The sequence below is a fragment of the Trachypithecus francoisi genome, unplaced genomic scaffold, assembly GCF_009764315.1.
Source record: "Trachypithecus francoisi isolate TF-2019V2 unplaced genomic scaffold, Tfra_2.0 Lachesis_group20, whole genome shotgun sequence".
Classification (NCBI taxonomy): domain Eukaryota; kingdom Metazoa; phylum Chordata; class Mammalia; order Primates; family Cercopithecidae; genus Trachypithecus; species Trachypithecus francoisi.
In genome coordinates, this window is record NW_022681466.1 from 70,713,930 (window position 1) to 70,727,990 (window position 14,061).

A 14,061-nucleotide genomic window follows, 5' to 3' on the forward strand; every position below is an offset into this window, starting at 1 on the left:
TGCTCAGTCACTTAGAGGGGGGTGGCTTCTTTTTTTTTTTTTTGAGACGGAGTCTCGCTCTGTCACCCGGGCTGGAGTGCAGTGGCCGGATCTCAGCTCACTGCAAGCTCCGCCTCCCGGGTTTACGCCATTCTCCTGCCTTAGCCTCCCGAGTAGCTGGGACTACAGGCGCCCGCCACCTCGCCCGGCTAGTTTTTTTTGTATTTTTAGTAGAGACGGGGTTTCACCATGTTAGCCAGGATGGTCTTGATCTCCTGACCTCGTGATCCGCCCGTCTCGGCCTCCCAAAGTGCTGGGATGACAGGCTTGAGCCACCGCGCCCGGCCGGGGGTGGCCTTGCTTTGGGAGTGTGGCTTGATGGAAAGCCCTGGCGCCCACCCTCACTCCACCTGCTTCCCTAGCCCTGGCACCCAGAGACCTGCAACTTCATCCTTCTGGCCCTTCCAGGCAGGCCGAGGCCACTCAGCCCTGCCATTGCCTTCTTTTTCCTTTCTTTTTTTGAGTGTCAGTCTTTCCAGCCACCCCCTCCGTCTCAGGGAGGTGCCTCATGGCAGCCCGCCCCTCCGGCCTGGTTTCCTCAGGAAAAGCCCTGAGAGGAAGCAGGGAGGGGGTTGGGAGCTGTGGGGGCCAGATGAACCTGAGCCCTCCCACCGCGCCGGCTGCCATGGGGCTGGGGCTGCTGCTCCCGCTGCTGCTGCTCTGGACTCGGGGGACTCAGGGGTCTGAGCTGGACCCCAATGGGCAGCACGTCTGTGTGGCCAGCAGGTGGGTCTTGTAGGAGTCTGATGGCGAGTGGTTGAACCGGTGTTGAGGCCTTTAGGGGAAGGAGGAGACTAGGAAGGGGGCTTGGGCTGGAAGGAAGGGCTGCTGATGGCGGCCTGGCAGGTAGTGGCTAGCCAGGGCAGATGGTGGAAGGGCCAGGGAAGGAGAGGGGAGGGGCTGGGGACCCGAGCGGTAAAGATCTGCTAGGCCTCCCTAGCTAAGGCTAAACCAGCCTCCCCCACCTCAGCCAGAGACAGTGATCCACCTTGCTCGGGGCTAGGCTGCACCCCCCACCTTGTCCGGCTGACCCCTTTTTGCCTCACAGCCCCTCTGCTGAGCTGCAGTGCTGCGCAGGCTGGAGGCAGAAGGATCACGAATGCACCATCCGTAAGTAGCCGGACAGACCCTCAGCCAAGGAGAAGGGAAGCCGTAGCCCAGCAATAACCCTTCCTTCCTACCCTCCCGGGCCTGCCCTTCCTGACACCAGGCCTGCAGGGGCACCTCTTGAGGAGGCATGGCCCCTGGAGCCAGTGAGAGGGCAGGGGTGTCCCCTGGTCCTGCTCCTGTCTTTCCAACCTGGGTGGGGTGTCTTTCAGCCATCTGTGAGGGGCCGGATGCCTGCCAGAAAGATGAGGTGTGTGTGAAGCCAGGCCTCTGTCGATGCAAACCTGGATTCTTTGGGGCCTACTGCAGCTCCCGTAAGTCTCAAGGGCCGGATGAAGTCGTGGGCAGAGCTGGGTACGGGGACAGTGGTGTGGGGGCAGGCAAGGCAGGTAGCCGTGTAGCCTCAGGACAGCAGGGCCAGGATCCCTCCCAGCTTCACTAAGGAATGGCGGTCCAGAGACAGGAAGTGACACGCACTCCTAGGAGATGGCCTGAGTCACTGGGTTTTCAGCGGTATCCACAAAGCCCTGCCCACCTGCGCATCTTCCTCTTCCACTTCTCAGAAAACCTGTGATTCCCCTTCATTGCAAAATGAGTATCTTCCTTCTCTTTCCCACATACGCCTTATACATGGGCAGTGGATGGAAGGAGGCCCCAGGCTCGGCTGTCTGCCTTTTCTGGCAGAAGGAAAGGGAAGGGAAAGGGGTTGGGAAGCCAGAGGATGGGCACCAGGAATCAAGGAATCACTAGGGGAAAGGTGGCTTATCCTGCCACCCTGGCGGGCAGCATCCAGGACTGAGATGGGGAGGGAGCCCTCTCTACTCCAGCCTAGCAGGGATCCACCTCAGCAGGGAGGAGCAGGCATGGAGGAAGGCCCACCCACCTCGGTGCCGCACTCTGGGCAAGTCCACTGCCCACTCAGGATCTCTGAGTGTGTTCTGGAATGTGAAATGGGAGGCTGAGCCTCCCACTAATGGCTAAGGGTTTTCTGTAGGTCAGAGCGGAGCAGGAAGTGAGTGTTGCCCAGGACGGGCTGCCGGATGTTCCGAGGGTCTGTCCCCGGCTCTTGGAGGATGGGCTCCGTGCCCCTTTTCCTTGCGTAAGGGGACGCAGGGTAAGGGTCCGCGCGCGGCCCTGAGCCCGCTGACCCCTCCCGTACCCACCTCTGCAGGCTGCCCGGGCCAGTACTGGGGCCCCGACTGCCGTGAGAGCTGCCCCTGCCACCCGCACGGCCAGTGTGAGCCAGCCACGGGCGCGTGCCAGTGCCAGGCCGACCGCTGGGGCGCCCGCTGCGAGTTCCCGTGCGCCTGCGGCCCCCACGGGCGCTGCGACCCCGCAACCGGCGTGTGCCGCTGCCAGCCGGGCTGGTGGTCGCCCACGTGCCGCCGCCCGTGCCAGTGCAACCCCGAGGCGGCGCGCTGCGAGCAGGCCACGGGCGCCTGCGTGTGCAAGCCGGGCTGGTGGGGGCGCCGCTGCAGCTTCCGCTGCACCTGCCACGGCTCCCCGTGCGAGCAGGACTCGGGCCGCTGCGCCTGCCGGCCGGGCTGGTGGGGCCCCGAGTGCCGGCAGCAGTGCGAGTGTGTGCGGGGCCGCTGCAGCACCGCCTCCGGCCAGTGCACCTGCCCGCCTGGCTTCCGCGGAGCGCGCTGCGAGCTGCCCTGCCCGGCTGGGAGCCACGGAGTGCAGTGCGCACACAGGTGAGCGGGCGGGGCGGAGCGGGTGAGTGGGCGGGGCGGGAGCGGGGTGCACACAGGTGGGCGGGGCGGGTGAGTGGGCAGGGCGGGGGCGGGGTGCACACAGGTGGGCGGGGCGGGGCGGGTGAGGGGGCAGGGTGGGGGCGGGGTGCACACAGGGGGCGGGGCGGAGTCAGGTGAGAGGGCAGGGCGGAGACAGGTGGCCGGGGCCGGGCGCCGGGAGGAGGGGTCAGGGCTTTGCGGTGCTCCCCTCAAAAAACATAAGAAGCAGAGGGACGAGAAAGGGGAAAAGACATCTAGGCGCGGTGGCTCACACCTGTAATCCCAGCACTTCTGTGAGGCTGAGGCGGGCGCATCATCTGAGGTCAGGAGTTTGAGACCATCCTGGCCAACATGGTGAAACCTCGTCTCTGCTAAAAACACAAAAATTAGCCTGGCCACGCCTGTAGTCCCAGGTACTCGGTAGGCTGAGGCAGGAGAACCCCTTGAGCCAGGGAGGCCGAGGTTGCAGTGAGCCGAGGTCGCACCACTGCACTCCACAGAGTGTGAGACTCCTTCTCAAACAAAACGAAACAAGAAACTTTAAAAATCTTTTGTTGCCCAGGTCCAGCCCCGCCTACTCATTTCATCGTTTACTGCTGTGCAAAAAATACTAGCACTGCTAGCAAGCCATATATATAGATGAGTGGATCGAGTGACCAAAGGTCCTGGGCAAGGTCCCTTTAGGACTCAGTGGCTTTCAAACTTTGACCAGCTGCACTCACCATAAGAAATTTCATCCCTGGATGGGCGTAGTGGCTCACGCCTGTAATCCAAGCACTTTGGGAGGCTGAGGCGGGCGGATCACCTGATGTCAGGAGTTTGAGACCAGCCTGACCAACCTGGTGAAACTCCAACTCTACTAAAAATACAAAAATTAGCCGGCATGGTGGTGGGCGCCTGTAATCCCAGCTACTTGGGAGGCTGAGGCAGGAGAATCACTTGAACCCGGGAGGAGGAGGTTTCAGTGAGCCGAGATCACACCATCGCACTCTAGCCTGGGCGACACAGCGAGACTCCGTCTCAAAGAAAATAATAATAAAATAAAAATAAAAATGCTGGTCCAGATCAGCTAAATGGCTTTTATAAACTCCCCTTCTTCTCCCCTACTAATGGATCTGACCCAAGTATATGATCCCAGATCGTTGAGCATCTGAGGGAGAAACTTCAAGTAACTGTTAGGCATCAATGGGAAATTAAGATATGGCAAATGTGAAATTATATTGGTGACAACAGTGGTCTCCAACCTTTTGGCACCAGGGACTGGTTTCGTGGCAATTTTTCTATTATATTGTAATCTATAATGAAATAATTATATGACTCACCATAATATAGAATCAGTGGGAGCCCTGAGCTTATTCTCCCACAGCTAGATGGTCTCATCTGGGGGTGATGGGAGACAGTGACAGATTATCAGGCATTAGATCCTCATAAAGAGCGTGGAACCAGGACCCTGCCATGATCAGTTCACAATAGGATTGGCGCTCCTATGAGAATCTAAGGCTGCCCCTGATCTGGCTGGCAGCAGAGTTCAGGTGGTCAGGCTCCCCCGCTGCTCATCTCTACCCTGCCGCCTGGTTCCTAACAGGCCATGGACTAGTACCAGTCCATGGCCCAGGGTTTGGGGACCTCTGGGTGAAAACACTTTACATTTTTTAATTTCATGTGATGGAGTAGAAGACACTACTGACACTTCCTCTGGGTGAAAACACTTTACATTTTTAAATTTCATGTGATGGAGTAGAAGACACTTCCATTCATGCCAGACCCCGGGGTTGCTTGGTGTGAAAGGAAGAAAAGGGAAAGGACAGGAGGAAGGCCTGGCAGACCTGGCAGATGGGACTCAGAGCTTGGGGCTGACTTGGCTGCCCTGGCTGGGCTGCTGCCTCCTGATGACCCTGGGACCCAGGGAAAGATGGTCACAGAGTAGACGCTTTGAAGGAAAGGGATGGGATCCTGTAAGAGCCCTCATTTGTCTTCATTGTACAACGTGGGGAAACTGAGGCGCAAACCTGCCTGAGTGACCCAGGTGGGAGCCGAACACCCTCCAGGGCCCCCGAAGGCCTGCGTGGAGTACAGGGGTTGGAAGGGGTGGGCGCTCCATCCATCCACCCCCACTGCTCTCACAAAGCCCTTCTCTTCCCAGCTGTGGCCACTGCAAGCACAATGAGCCGTGCTCTCCAGACACTGGCAGCTGTGAGTCCTGCGAGCCCGGCTGGAACGGAACCCAGTGCCAACAGCCCTGCCTGCCTGGCACCTTTGGCGAGAGCTGCGGACAGCAGTGCTCTCACTGCCGACATGGGGAGGCCTGTCAGCCGGATACTGGCCACTGTCAGCGCTGTGACCCTGGCTGGCTGGGGCCCAGGTGAGTGCACCATTCTGTTCAGGGTGGGGTGCACCCCCCCAGGACCCTCACCTCAGTGGCTCTCTCTGAGAGCACCACCCCTCTCTGACACACAGGTTCATGCAGTCCCAAGGGCCTCCCTCCTGTTGAAGAGTTGGGGAGAGCAATGAGTTCTGGGGGGACCTGGGCAGGATCCCAGCTCCCTCCCCTCTGAGGCTTCCTGCCCTCCCCGCCCCCAGGGACTTGTAGTCTGTCACCTGCTGGATTCGGCCCCAAGTTCAAGGCCCTATTTACACCTGAGCTTCACTGCTAAGGAGTGGCCAGTTGAGTCCTTGAGTCCAGGAGCCCGGAGCAGACGGGTGGGGTCCCACGGTGGGGGCCAGGCCTGCCTTGCTCTCCCCTTCCCTGAGTCTTGCCTCACCCCAGGTGTGAAGACCCCTGCCCCACTGACACCTTTGGGGAAGACTGTGGCTCTACCTGCCCCACCTGTGTTCAGGGGGCTTGTGACGCTGTGACAGGGGAATGTGTCTGCAGTGCCGGCTACTGGGGGCCCAGGTGAGGACGGGGGTCCTGGGGGCAGGAGAGTACCAGGGGCCTAGGTCAGGCCTCTGTGCAGCGTTTCCTCAACTTGCCTGGACAGTGCCCGGAAATCTCCCTGCCTGTCTCCTGCCTGCCCCTCCCTTCACCCAGCCCTCAGCCTGCCTCTCCATGTCACTCCGCAGCTGCAACGCCTCCTGCCCAGCCGGCTTCCATGGACACAACTGCTCAGTTCCCTGTGAATGCCCAGAGGGACCCTGCCACCCTGTCTCTGGGTCCTGCCAGCCGGGTAAGGTGGAAGAAGGCTGCAGGGTGCAGTAGCCAGGGAAAGGCGGGCCCTTCACACGGGCTCCAGGGCCAGTTCCTCACCAGGGAGACTGGGCCCACTTCAGAGACATTCTTTTTTTTTTTTCTTTCTTGAGATGGAGTCTTGCTCTATCTCCCAGGCTGGAGTGCACTGGCACGATCTCAGCTCACTGCAACTTCCGCCTCCCGGATTCAAGCCATTCTCCCACCTCAGCCTCTCGAGTAGCTGGGATTACAGGTGCCCACCACCATGCCGGGTTAATTTTTGTATTTTTAGTAGAGACAGGGTTTCACCATGTTGGCCAGGCTGGTCTCGAACTCCTGACCTCAGGTGCCTGCCTCTGTCACCCAAAGTGCTGGGATCACAAGCATGAGCCACCGCACCCGGTCCAGAGACATTCTTTTTTTTTTTTTTTTTTTTTTGAGGCGGAGTCTCGCTCTGTCGCCCGGACTGGAGTGCAGTGGCCAGATCTCAGCTCACTGCAAGCTCCGCCTCCTGGGTTTCCGCCATTCTCCTGCCTCAGCCTCCCGAGTAGCTGGGACTACAGGCGCCCGCCACCTCGCCCGGCTAGTTTTTGTATTTTTAGTAGAGAGGGGTTTCACCGTATTAGCCAGGATGGTCTCGATCTCCTGACCTCGTGATCCGCCCGTCTCGGCCTCCCAAAGTGCTGGGATTACAGGCTTGAGCCACCGCGCCCGGCCATGAGACATTCTTTTTTTTTTTTTTTTTTGAGATGGAGTCTCGCTGTGTCACCCGGGCTGGAGTGCAGTGGCCGGATCTCAGCTCACTGCAAGCTCCGCCTCCCGGGTTCACGCCATTCTCCTGCCTCAGCCTCCCGAGTAGCTGGGACTACAGGCACCCGCCACCTCGCCCGGCTAGTTTTTTGTATTTTTTAGTAGAGACGGTGTTTCACCGTATTAGCCAGGATGGTCTCGATCTCCTGACCTCGTGATCCGCCCGCCTCGGCCTCCCAAAGTGCTGGGATTACAGGCTTGAGCCACCACGCCCAGCCAGAGACATTCTTTATACCTGAGTTCTGTGTGGATGCTCTGGGGCTCCCTGAAGATGTGACAGAGCCCCGGACCCCTGCGAAACCAGGCTAGAGCCATGAAATGCGCAGCAGGGTGGTTGGACACTGACATGGCCTCAGGGGCAAGAATCTGTGCAATGGGCCACAGACCCTGCGGAGGGGACACGCCAGCAGAGAGGCTGCCCGGAGGCAGGGAGAGACCTCCACGAAGAAGCTTCTGGGTAGCAGGCAACTCAGAGCAAAGACAGGATGTGTAGGAGACAGGAAGGCCTGAATATCCCCCATCTCCGGCTCCCCCAGGCTCTCGCAGTCGGGACGCCACCCTTATCGCAAGCAGCCTTGTGCCTCTGCTGCTGCTGTTCCTGGGCCTCGCCTGCTGTGCCTGCTGCTGCTGGGCCACCCGATCAGACCTCAAGGACAGGTGAACACTAGCCCCTCCCTTCCCCACACAGCTCAGGCCATGGGATGGGAGCAGGGAGGCATCTGGTTTCCTTTCCGGGTGGGGAGGGCTGGCCTCATCACCCACATAGGTCAGAGGTGATGGGGGTGGGGAGGGCTGGCCTTGTTGCCCACGTGGGTCAGAGGTGATGGAGGTAGTTGGCAGTGACTGTGGCCTGGAGACACTGGAGACACCGGGTCAGCTGCCTGCCCTCCTTGGAAGCCTTCGATGAGTGAGTTTCTGAGTTGCATGGGCACTAAGCTGGCAAACTGGAGCCTGCAGCGGGAGGCAGAGAGCTGACACCAGCGGGGACCAGGGGAGGAGGACTGGGACCACGGCAGGAGCAGCCCGGCTCTGGGCCAGGAGGGAAAGAGACCAGGCCTCAGATGCCCCGCAAAGGAAAGTGACATCAATGTCTGTGCAGTGGGTTAGCAGAGAATGTAGCTTCCTGAGAGATGGAGAGGGGAGGGAGGGTCGGGCTGGTGGGGCCCGCTGCGGGGGGGCTTACGCAGAGCTTTGTTCCCTTATGAAACCTTTCACACTCCAGGCTTCTTTGAGACTCACAACAGCCTGGAGGTTTGGAACAGGGAATGTAGGGCCAGGAGGATTATTGTCCTCAATTCCCAGAGGACACTGAGGCCCAAGGTGATCTAGCTGGTTACTGGCACACAGGAAGCCCCTCTCCACCTTTTTGGACTCTTTGTCTGGTGCTCTCTTGCTAGTTCCTGCCCTAGTCCTCCAGCACGTCCTCCTCTGTGCTTGTGTGGCATTCACAGATGAGCAGATACAGTTGCCACTGGCCCAGGCCATAGAGCCCAGGGTGGCAAGAAGCGCCTCACAGGGACACAAGGACAGGTGCAAAGGCTGTTGGAGGAACGGTGAAGAGTGGAGCAGCCTCCTTCCCATGTGGGGGTAGAGCAGAGTGGGAACAAGGGAAGGCTTCCTGGAGGGGGTGTCATTTGAGACTGGTAGGCCAGGCACAGTGGCTCACACCTGTAATCCCAGCACTTTGGGAGGCCGAGGCGGGCGGATCACCTGAGGTCAGGAGTTCAAGACCACCCTAGCCAACATGGTGAAACCCCATCTCTACTAAAAATACAAAATGAGCTGGGCATGGTGGTGGCTGCCTGTAATCTCAGCTACTCAGCAGGCTAAGGCAGGAGAATCGCTTGAACCTGGAAGGTGGAGGTTACAGTGAGCCAAGATCGCACCATTGCACTCTAGCCTGGGCAACAAGAGCGAGACTCTGTCTCAAAAATAGAGAGAGAGAGAGAGAGAGGGAGAGAGGTGAGCTGGGGCTCAGCTAGGATGATAATAACAAGGAGCTGCATTTTGGAAAAGCCCCCACAAAACCCTTGGCACCCTGCCAGGTCCTACAGATAGACAGATGGATGGATAGATAGACAAATAGATAGATAGACAGACAGACAGACAGACAGGATCTGTTTTACAGATATGGAAACTGAGGCCCAGGGAGGTGAAGTCTGAGCCAGAGTTGTTACTTAGGGCCGTCTGACTCTAGAGTTACACTTGGTTCTGTGGCAGGCCTTAATCTTGGGCTCAGTCGTTTGGATTTTATTCTGCAGTCAATAGAGAGCCACTGAAGTAGAGGTCGTCACCCTGTCACACCCTGCCAAGGTGACCCGGGTCACCTTGGGTCTTATGTACTGACCACTGTCCCTGCCCTCCTCACTCAGGCCAACAAGAGATAGAGCTACCGTGTCCAGGATGAAGATGCAGGTCTGGGGAACACTGACCAGCTTAGGCTCCACACTGCCCTGCGGTTCCCTCAGCTCCCACAAGCTACCCTGGGTGACAGGTCAGTGGGCGCTGGGGGCCGGGGTCTGGGATTGGACAAGGCTTTGCATCAGGTCCTGCAGGCGCCTGATCTGGAGTCTCTACAGTTTCACATCACGACCCGGAGGTCCCCTTCAACCACAGCTTCATCGAGCCACCCTCTGCCGGCTGGGCCTCCGATGACTCCTTCTCATCCGATCCTGAGTCTGTGGAGGCAGACGAGGTTCCTGCCTACTGTGTGCCGTCCCACGAAGGTAGCCCCCCAGCAGCCCACATAGCCCCTGAGCAGCCCTGCCCACCACGACCCCTCTATAGTCCCCCAGCAAACAGTTATTTATTTATTTATTTATTTATTGAGACTGGGTCTTGCTCTGTCGCCAGACTGGAGTCCAGTGGTGCAATCTCAGTTCACTGCAACCTCCGCCTCCCAGGTTCAAGCGATTCCCCTGCCTCAGCCTCCCTAGTAGCTGAGATTACAGGTGCTCGCCACTGCGTCTGGCTAATTTTCCTATTTTAGTAGAGACGGGGTTTCACCACTTTGGCCAAGATGATCTCGATCTCCTGACCTTGTGATCCACCCACCTCAGCCTCCAGAAGTGCTGGGATGACAGGCGTGAGCCACCGCGCCCGGCCGGCAAACAGTTATTAAGGGCCCATTCTGTGTTAGTCACTGTTCTTGGCTCCGGGGATAACAAGATAGATTCAACAAGAGATAACAAGATAGATTCCTATCCTCACCAAGCTTAGAGTCAGACAGGCAGTCATCAGACAATGACAGGACACAGTGATATGTGTCTCCATGGGGGACATACAAGTAGGGGCTCATTCGCTCACCATGTTGGGGTGACTCGAGTCAGGGAAGATGTGTGTCGTATCCCAGTCGAGTCTAGCAGAATCAGGAGGAGTTAACCAAGTGAAAGTCAGGGAGAGGAGGGAATGGTGTTTTAGGAAGATGGAACAGCCTACACGAAGGCCCAGAGGTGGGAGGGATGTGGCTCGGTGACATCAAAATAGTTTTAGCTTGGTTAGAGTGTGATAGTATTTCAAAGTAGGGAGAGGTGGTGAGAAGAGTATAGAGACCAGGTGTGGTGATTCACACCTGTGATCCCAGCACTTTGGGAGGCTGAGGCGGGAGGATTGCCTGAGGCCAGGGGTTTGATACCAGCCTGGCCAACATAGTGAGACCCCATCTCTACAAAAATTAAAAAAAAAAAAAGAGTGTAGACGTAACAGTGTCTACCTGAATTGGTCCTTCTGCCTCTCTCCTCTTCCTTGCCCTCCTCCTTGCCCTATTTTTGAGGCCTCCTGGAAGATACTGAGCTGTGGGTAGGATGCATTGGGGTGGCCAATTCAGCTCCAGCCAAGCTCTTCTGTCTTGTCTGCCAGGGATGGTCCCTGTGGCCCAGGCAGAGTCGTCAGAGGCCAGCCTGGCTGGAGGTGCTTTCCCGCCCCCTGAGGACGCCTCCACGCCATTCGCCATCCCGCGCACCTCCAGTCTAGCTCGGGCCAAGCGGCCATCGGTCTCCTTTGCTGAAGGTACCAAGTTTGCGCCACAGAGTCGCCGAGGCTCAGGGGAGCTCTCCAGCCCGCTCCGAAAGCCCAAGAGGCTCTCCCGGGGGGCACAATTAGGTCCTGAGGGCCGGGAAGCCGAAGAGTCCACAGGCCTGGAGGAAGCAGAAACAGATGAGTCCCTTCCTGCGGCTGCCAGTCCAGGAGATTCGGCCACTGGACCCCGACGGCCCCCACCTGGAGGCCGGACAGTGGCTGAGCACGTGGAAGCCATTGAGGGCAGTGTCCAGGAGAGCCCAGGCCCTGTGACCACGGTCTACATGCTGGTGGGGACGCCCCGGGGATCTGAAGGCCCTGTCCGCTCTGCCTTCCGCCATTTTGGTGGCTTTCAGAAAGGCCAGGCAGAACCCAAGGTCAAGAGGGCCATCCCTAAGCCTCCACGCCAGGCCCTGAATCGGAAGAAGGGCAGCCCTGGCCTGGCCTCTGGCTCTGTCAGCCAGAGCCCCAACTCAGCCCCAAAAGCTGGGCTTACTGGGGCCACAGGGCCTATGGCAGTCAGACCAGAGGAAGTGGCCCGGGGGCTGGGGGCTGGCACGGAGAGTTCAGGGAGGGCCCAGGAGCCAATCTCTGGGGCTGGCTTCCCGAAACAGGATCCCCAGAAGCAGGCTGAAGAGGAAAGGCAGGAGGAACCTGAGTATGAGAATGTTGTACCCATCTCCAGGCCACCAGAACCCTGATGACCTTGCATTTGGGGAGTGAGGAGACTGGATGGGATCAGAGCTGCCATGGACTAGACTGTGCTGTGTGCTGGAAAATGATCCCAGGGCCAGGACAGACAGACCAGAGCCTCTGCCCCTCCACAGGGAAAAGGCAAGGCTTCCAGGCCAGTTGGCCCAGGGCCCTGGTGGTGCTCCCAGAGGGGGCCTAGAAGGCCTGGGCAGAGACCCTGCAGGATGGGGTCAGGAAGGGTTGCCTGCACGGACTTCTCCTCTGCTGTCCTGGACCCTGTGTGCCTCATAAGGGCTATTCTTTCTTTCATGTGCAAAACATTTTTCTGAAATGACAACCTACATGTTTGCTGATAAAAGATTGGCTAAACAAATATTTCTTTTTTGTTGTTGTTTGTTTTGTTTTGTTTTTGAGACAGAGTCTCGCTCTGTCCCCCAGGCTGGAGTGCAGTGGCGCAATCTTGGCTCACTGTAAGCTCCACCTGCCAGATTCACGCCATTCTGCCTCAGCCTCCCGAGTAGCTGGGGCTACAGGTGCCCACCACCATGCCCGGCTAATTTTTTTTTTATTATTTTTAGTAGAGATGGGGTTTCACCATGTTAGCCAGGATGCTCTCGATCTCCTGACCTCGTGATCCACCTGCCTCGGCCTCCCAAAGTGCTGGGATGACAGGCATGAGCCACCGTGCCCAGCCTATGAACTTTGTAAAAAGGATGTATGTGCATAAAAACAGATTCAAGGGAAAGGCACTAAATGGTATTTTCCTCTGGAAGATGAGATTGTAGGTGATATTTATTTTCTTCTGAAACTTTTGTATAGTTTGCAAATTTTCTACAGTGAACATTCTTTTTTACTTTTGTTACTAGATAGAATTTAATAAAGTACAATAAAAAGCAATGATCTTTGTTAAAAAAATAAAAAGTACTAACATTACAGACATGTATAAAGTAAAACGGAGATTTCCCTTCTCCCCAGAGGCATCTGTGGGTGTGAATCTAAGAGAGGGTAGAATCTGCTTTTGCCTGGCACCTCTTTGGTCTTGCTTGAATTCTTTGCTCACATATTACCTAGTCAGGAAAGAAAAGGGGCAGCTCCCCCCATGCTTTCTTTCTTTCTTTAAGATGGAGTCTCGGCCGGGCGCGGTGGCTCAAGCCTGTCATCCCAGCACTTTGGGAGGCCGAGACGGGCGGATCACGAGGTCAGGAGATCAAGACCATCCTGGCTAACACGGTGAAACCCCGTCTCTACTAAAAAAAAAAAAAATACAAAAAACTAGCCAGGCGAGGTGGCGGGCGCCTGTAGTCCCAGCTACTCAGGAGGCTGAGGCAGGAGAATGGCGTGAACCCGGGAGGCGGAGCTTGCAGTGAACTGAGATCCGGCCACCGCACTCCAGCCTGGGCGACAGAGCGAGACTCTGTCTCAAAAAAAAAAAAAAAAAAAAGATGGAGTCTCACTCTGTCACCCAGGCTGGAGTACAGTGGCATGATCTTGGCTCACTGCAACCTCTGCCTCCCGGGTTCAAGCCATTCTCCTGCCTCAGCCTCCGGAGTAGCTGGGATTACAAGCACCCGCCACCACGCCTGGCTAATTTTTGTAATTTTTGGTGGAGACAGGGTTTCACCATGTTGGCCAGGCTGGTCTTCAACTCCCAACCTCAAGGGATCCACCACCTGGGCCTCCCAGAGTGTTGGGATTATAGGCATGAGACACCACGCCTGGCCAGGGGCAGCTTCTTTTATCCCAGTGCTCAGAGAATCTCATCAACAATTGGGTGCTTTCTTTCCGACGTTTTTCTGTGTACCTGTCAATAAATATTTTAAACAAAAACAAAATTTTAGCATACTTAGTATACTGTTCTCAGCTTCTTTTTTTTTTTTTTTGAGATGGGGTCTTGCTCTGTTGCCCAGGCTGGAGTGCAGTGGTACAATCTTGGCTCACTGCAACCTCTGCCTCCCAGGTTCAAGCGATTCTCTTGCCTCAGTGTCCTGAGTAGCTGCGATTACAGGCGCGTGTCACCACGCCTGGCTAATTTTTGTATTTTTAGTAGAGACGGGGTTTCACCATGTTGGCCAGGCTGGTCTCGAACTCCTGACCCGCCTTGGTCTCCCGAAGTGCTGGGATTACAGGCGTGAGCCACCGCGGCCAGCCTCAACTTGCTTTTCTTTTTTTTTTTTTTTTTGAGATGGAGTCTCGCTCTGTTGCCCAGGCTGGAGGGCAGTGGCCAATCTCAGCTCACTGCAAGCTCCGCCTCCCGGGTTTAGGCCATTCTCCTGCCTCAGCCTCCCGAGTAGCTGGGACTACAGGCACCCGCCACCTCGCCCGGCTAGTTTTTTGTATTTTTTAGTAGAGACGGGGTTTCACCGTGTTAGCCAGGATGGTCTCGATCTCCTGACCTCGTGATCCGCCCGTCTCGGCCTCCCAAAGTGCTGGGATTACAGGCTTGAGCCACCGCGCCCGGCCTCAACTTGCTTTTCTACTTAACAATATATC

At 57.2% G+C, this 14,061-nt stretch overlaps 1 protein-coding gene across 3 annotated transcripts; it reads left to right on the plus strand.

Annotated features, from left to right (window-relative positions):
- The first annotated feature begins 302 nt into the window (after positions 1-302).
- SCARF1 (scavenger receptor class F member 1) lies at positions 303-12,514 on the plus strand. 3 transcript variants are annotated; one of them, XM_033185170.1, is made up of 11 exons: positions 303-765; positions 1,088-1,149; positions 1,359-1,460; positions 2,318-2,843; positions 5,026-5,244; positions 5,650-5,778; positions 5,946-6,049; positions 7,398-7,518; positions 9,234-9,355; positions 9,478-9,587; positions 10,720-12,514. In XM_033185170.1, exons 1-11 carry the CDS (start codon positions 548-550, stop codon positions 10,831-10,833), a joined length of 1,827 nt encoding a protein of 608 aa, XP_033041061.1. In that variant the 5' UTR covers positions 303-547; the 3' UTR covers positions 10,834-12,514. The 3 variants fall into 3 exon arrangements, with proteins under 3 accessions (XP_033041061.1, XP_033041058.1, XP_033041060.1); XM_033185167.1 differs by having other exon boundaries at positions 305-765; positions 9,441-9,587; XM_033185169.1 differs by lacking the exon at positions 5,650-5,778 and having other exon boundaries at positions 305-765; positions 9,441-9,587.
- Positions 12,515-14,061: the final 1,547 nt, after the last annotated feature.

Excerpts from the sequence above, each read along its gene's own strand:
- SCARF1 (XM_033185167.1), top strand. The coding sequence starts at position 548 with ATGGCAGCCCGCCCCTCCGGCCTGGTTTCCTCAGGAAAAGCCCTGAGA. Across the intron at positions 7,519-9,233 it reads CGATCAGACCTCAAGGACAG|GCCAACAAGAGATAGAGCTA; the intron begins GTGAACACTAGC and ends CTCCTCACTCAG. Across the intron at positions 9,356-9,440 it reads CAAGCTACCCTGGGTGACAG|TTTCACATCACGACCCGGAG; the intron begins GTCAGTGGGCGC and ends GAGTCTCTACAG.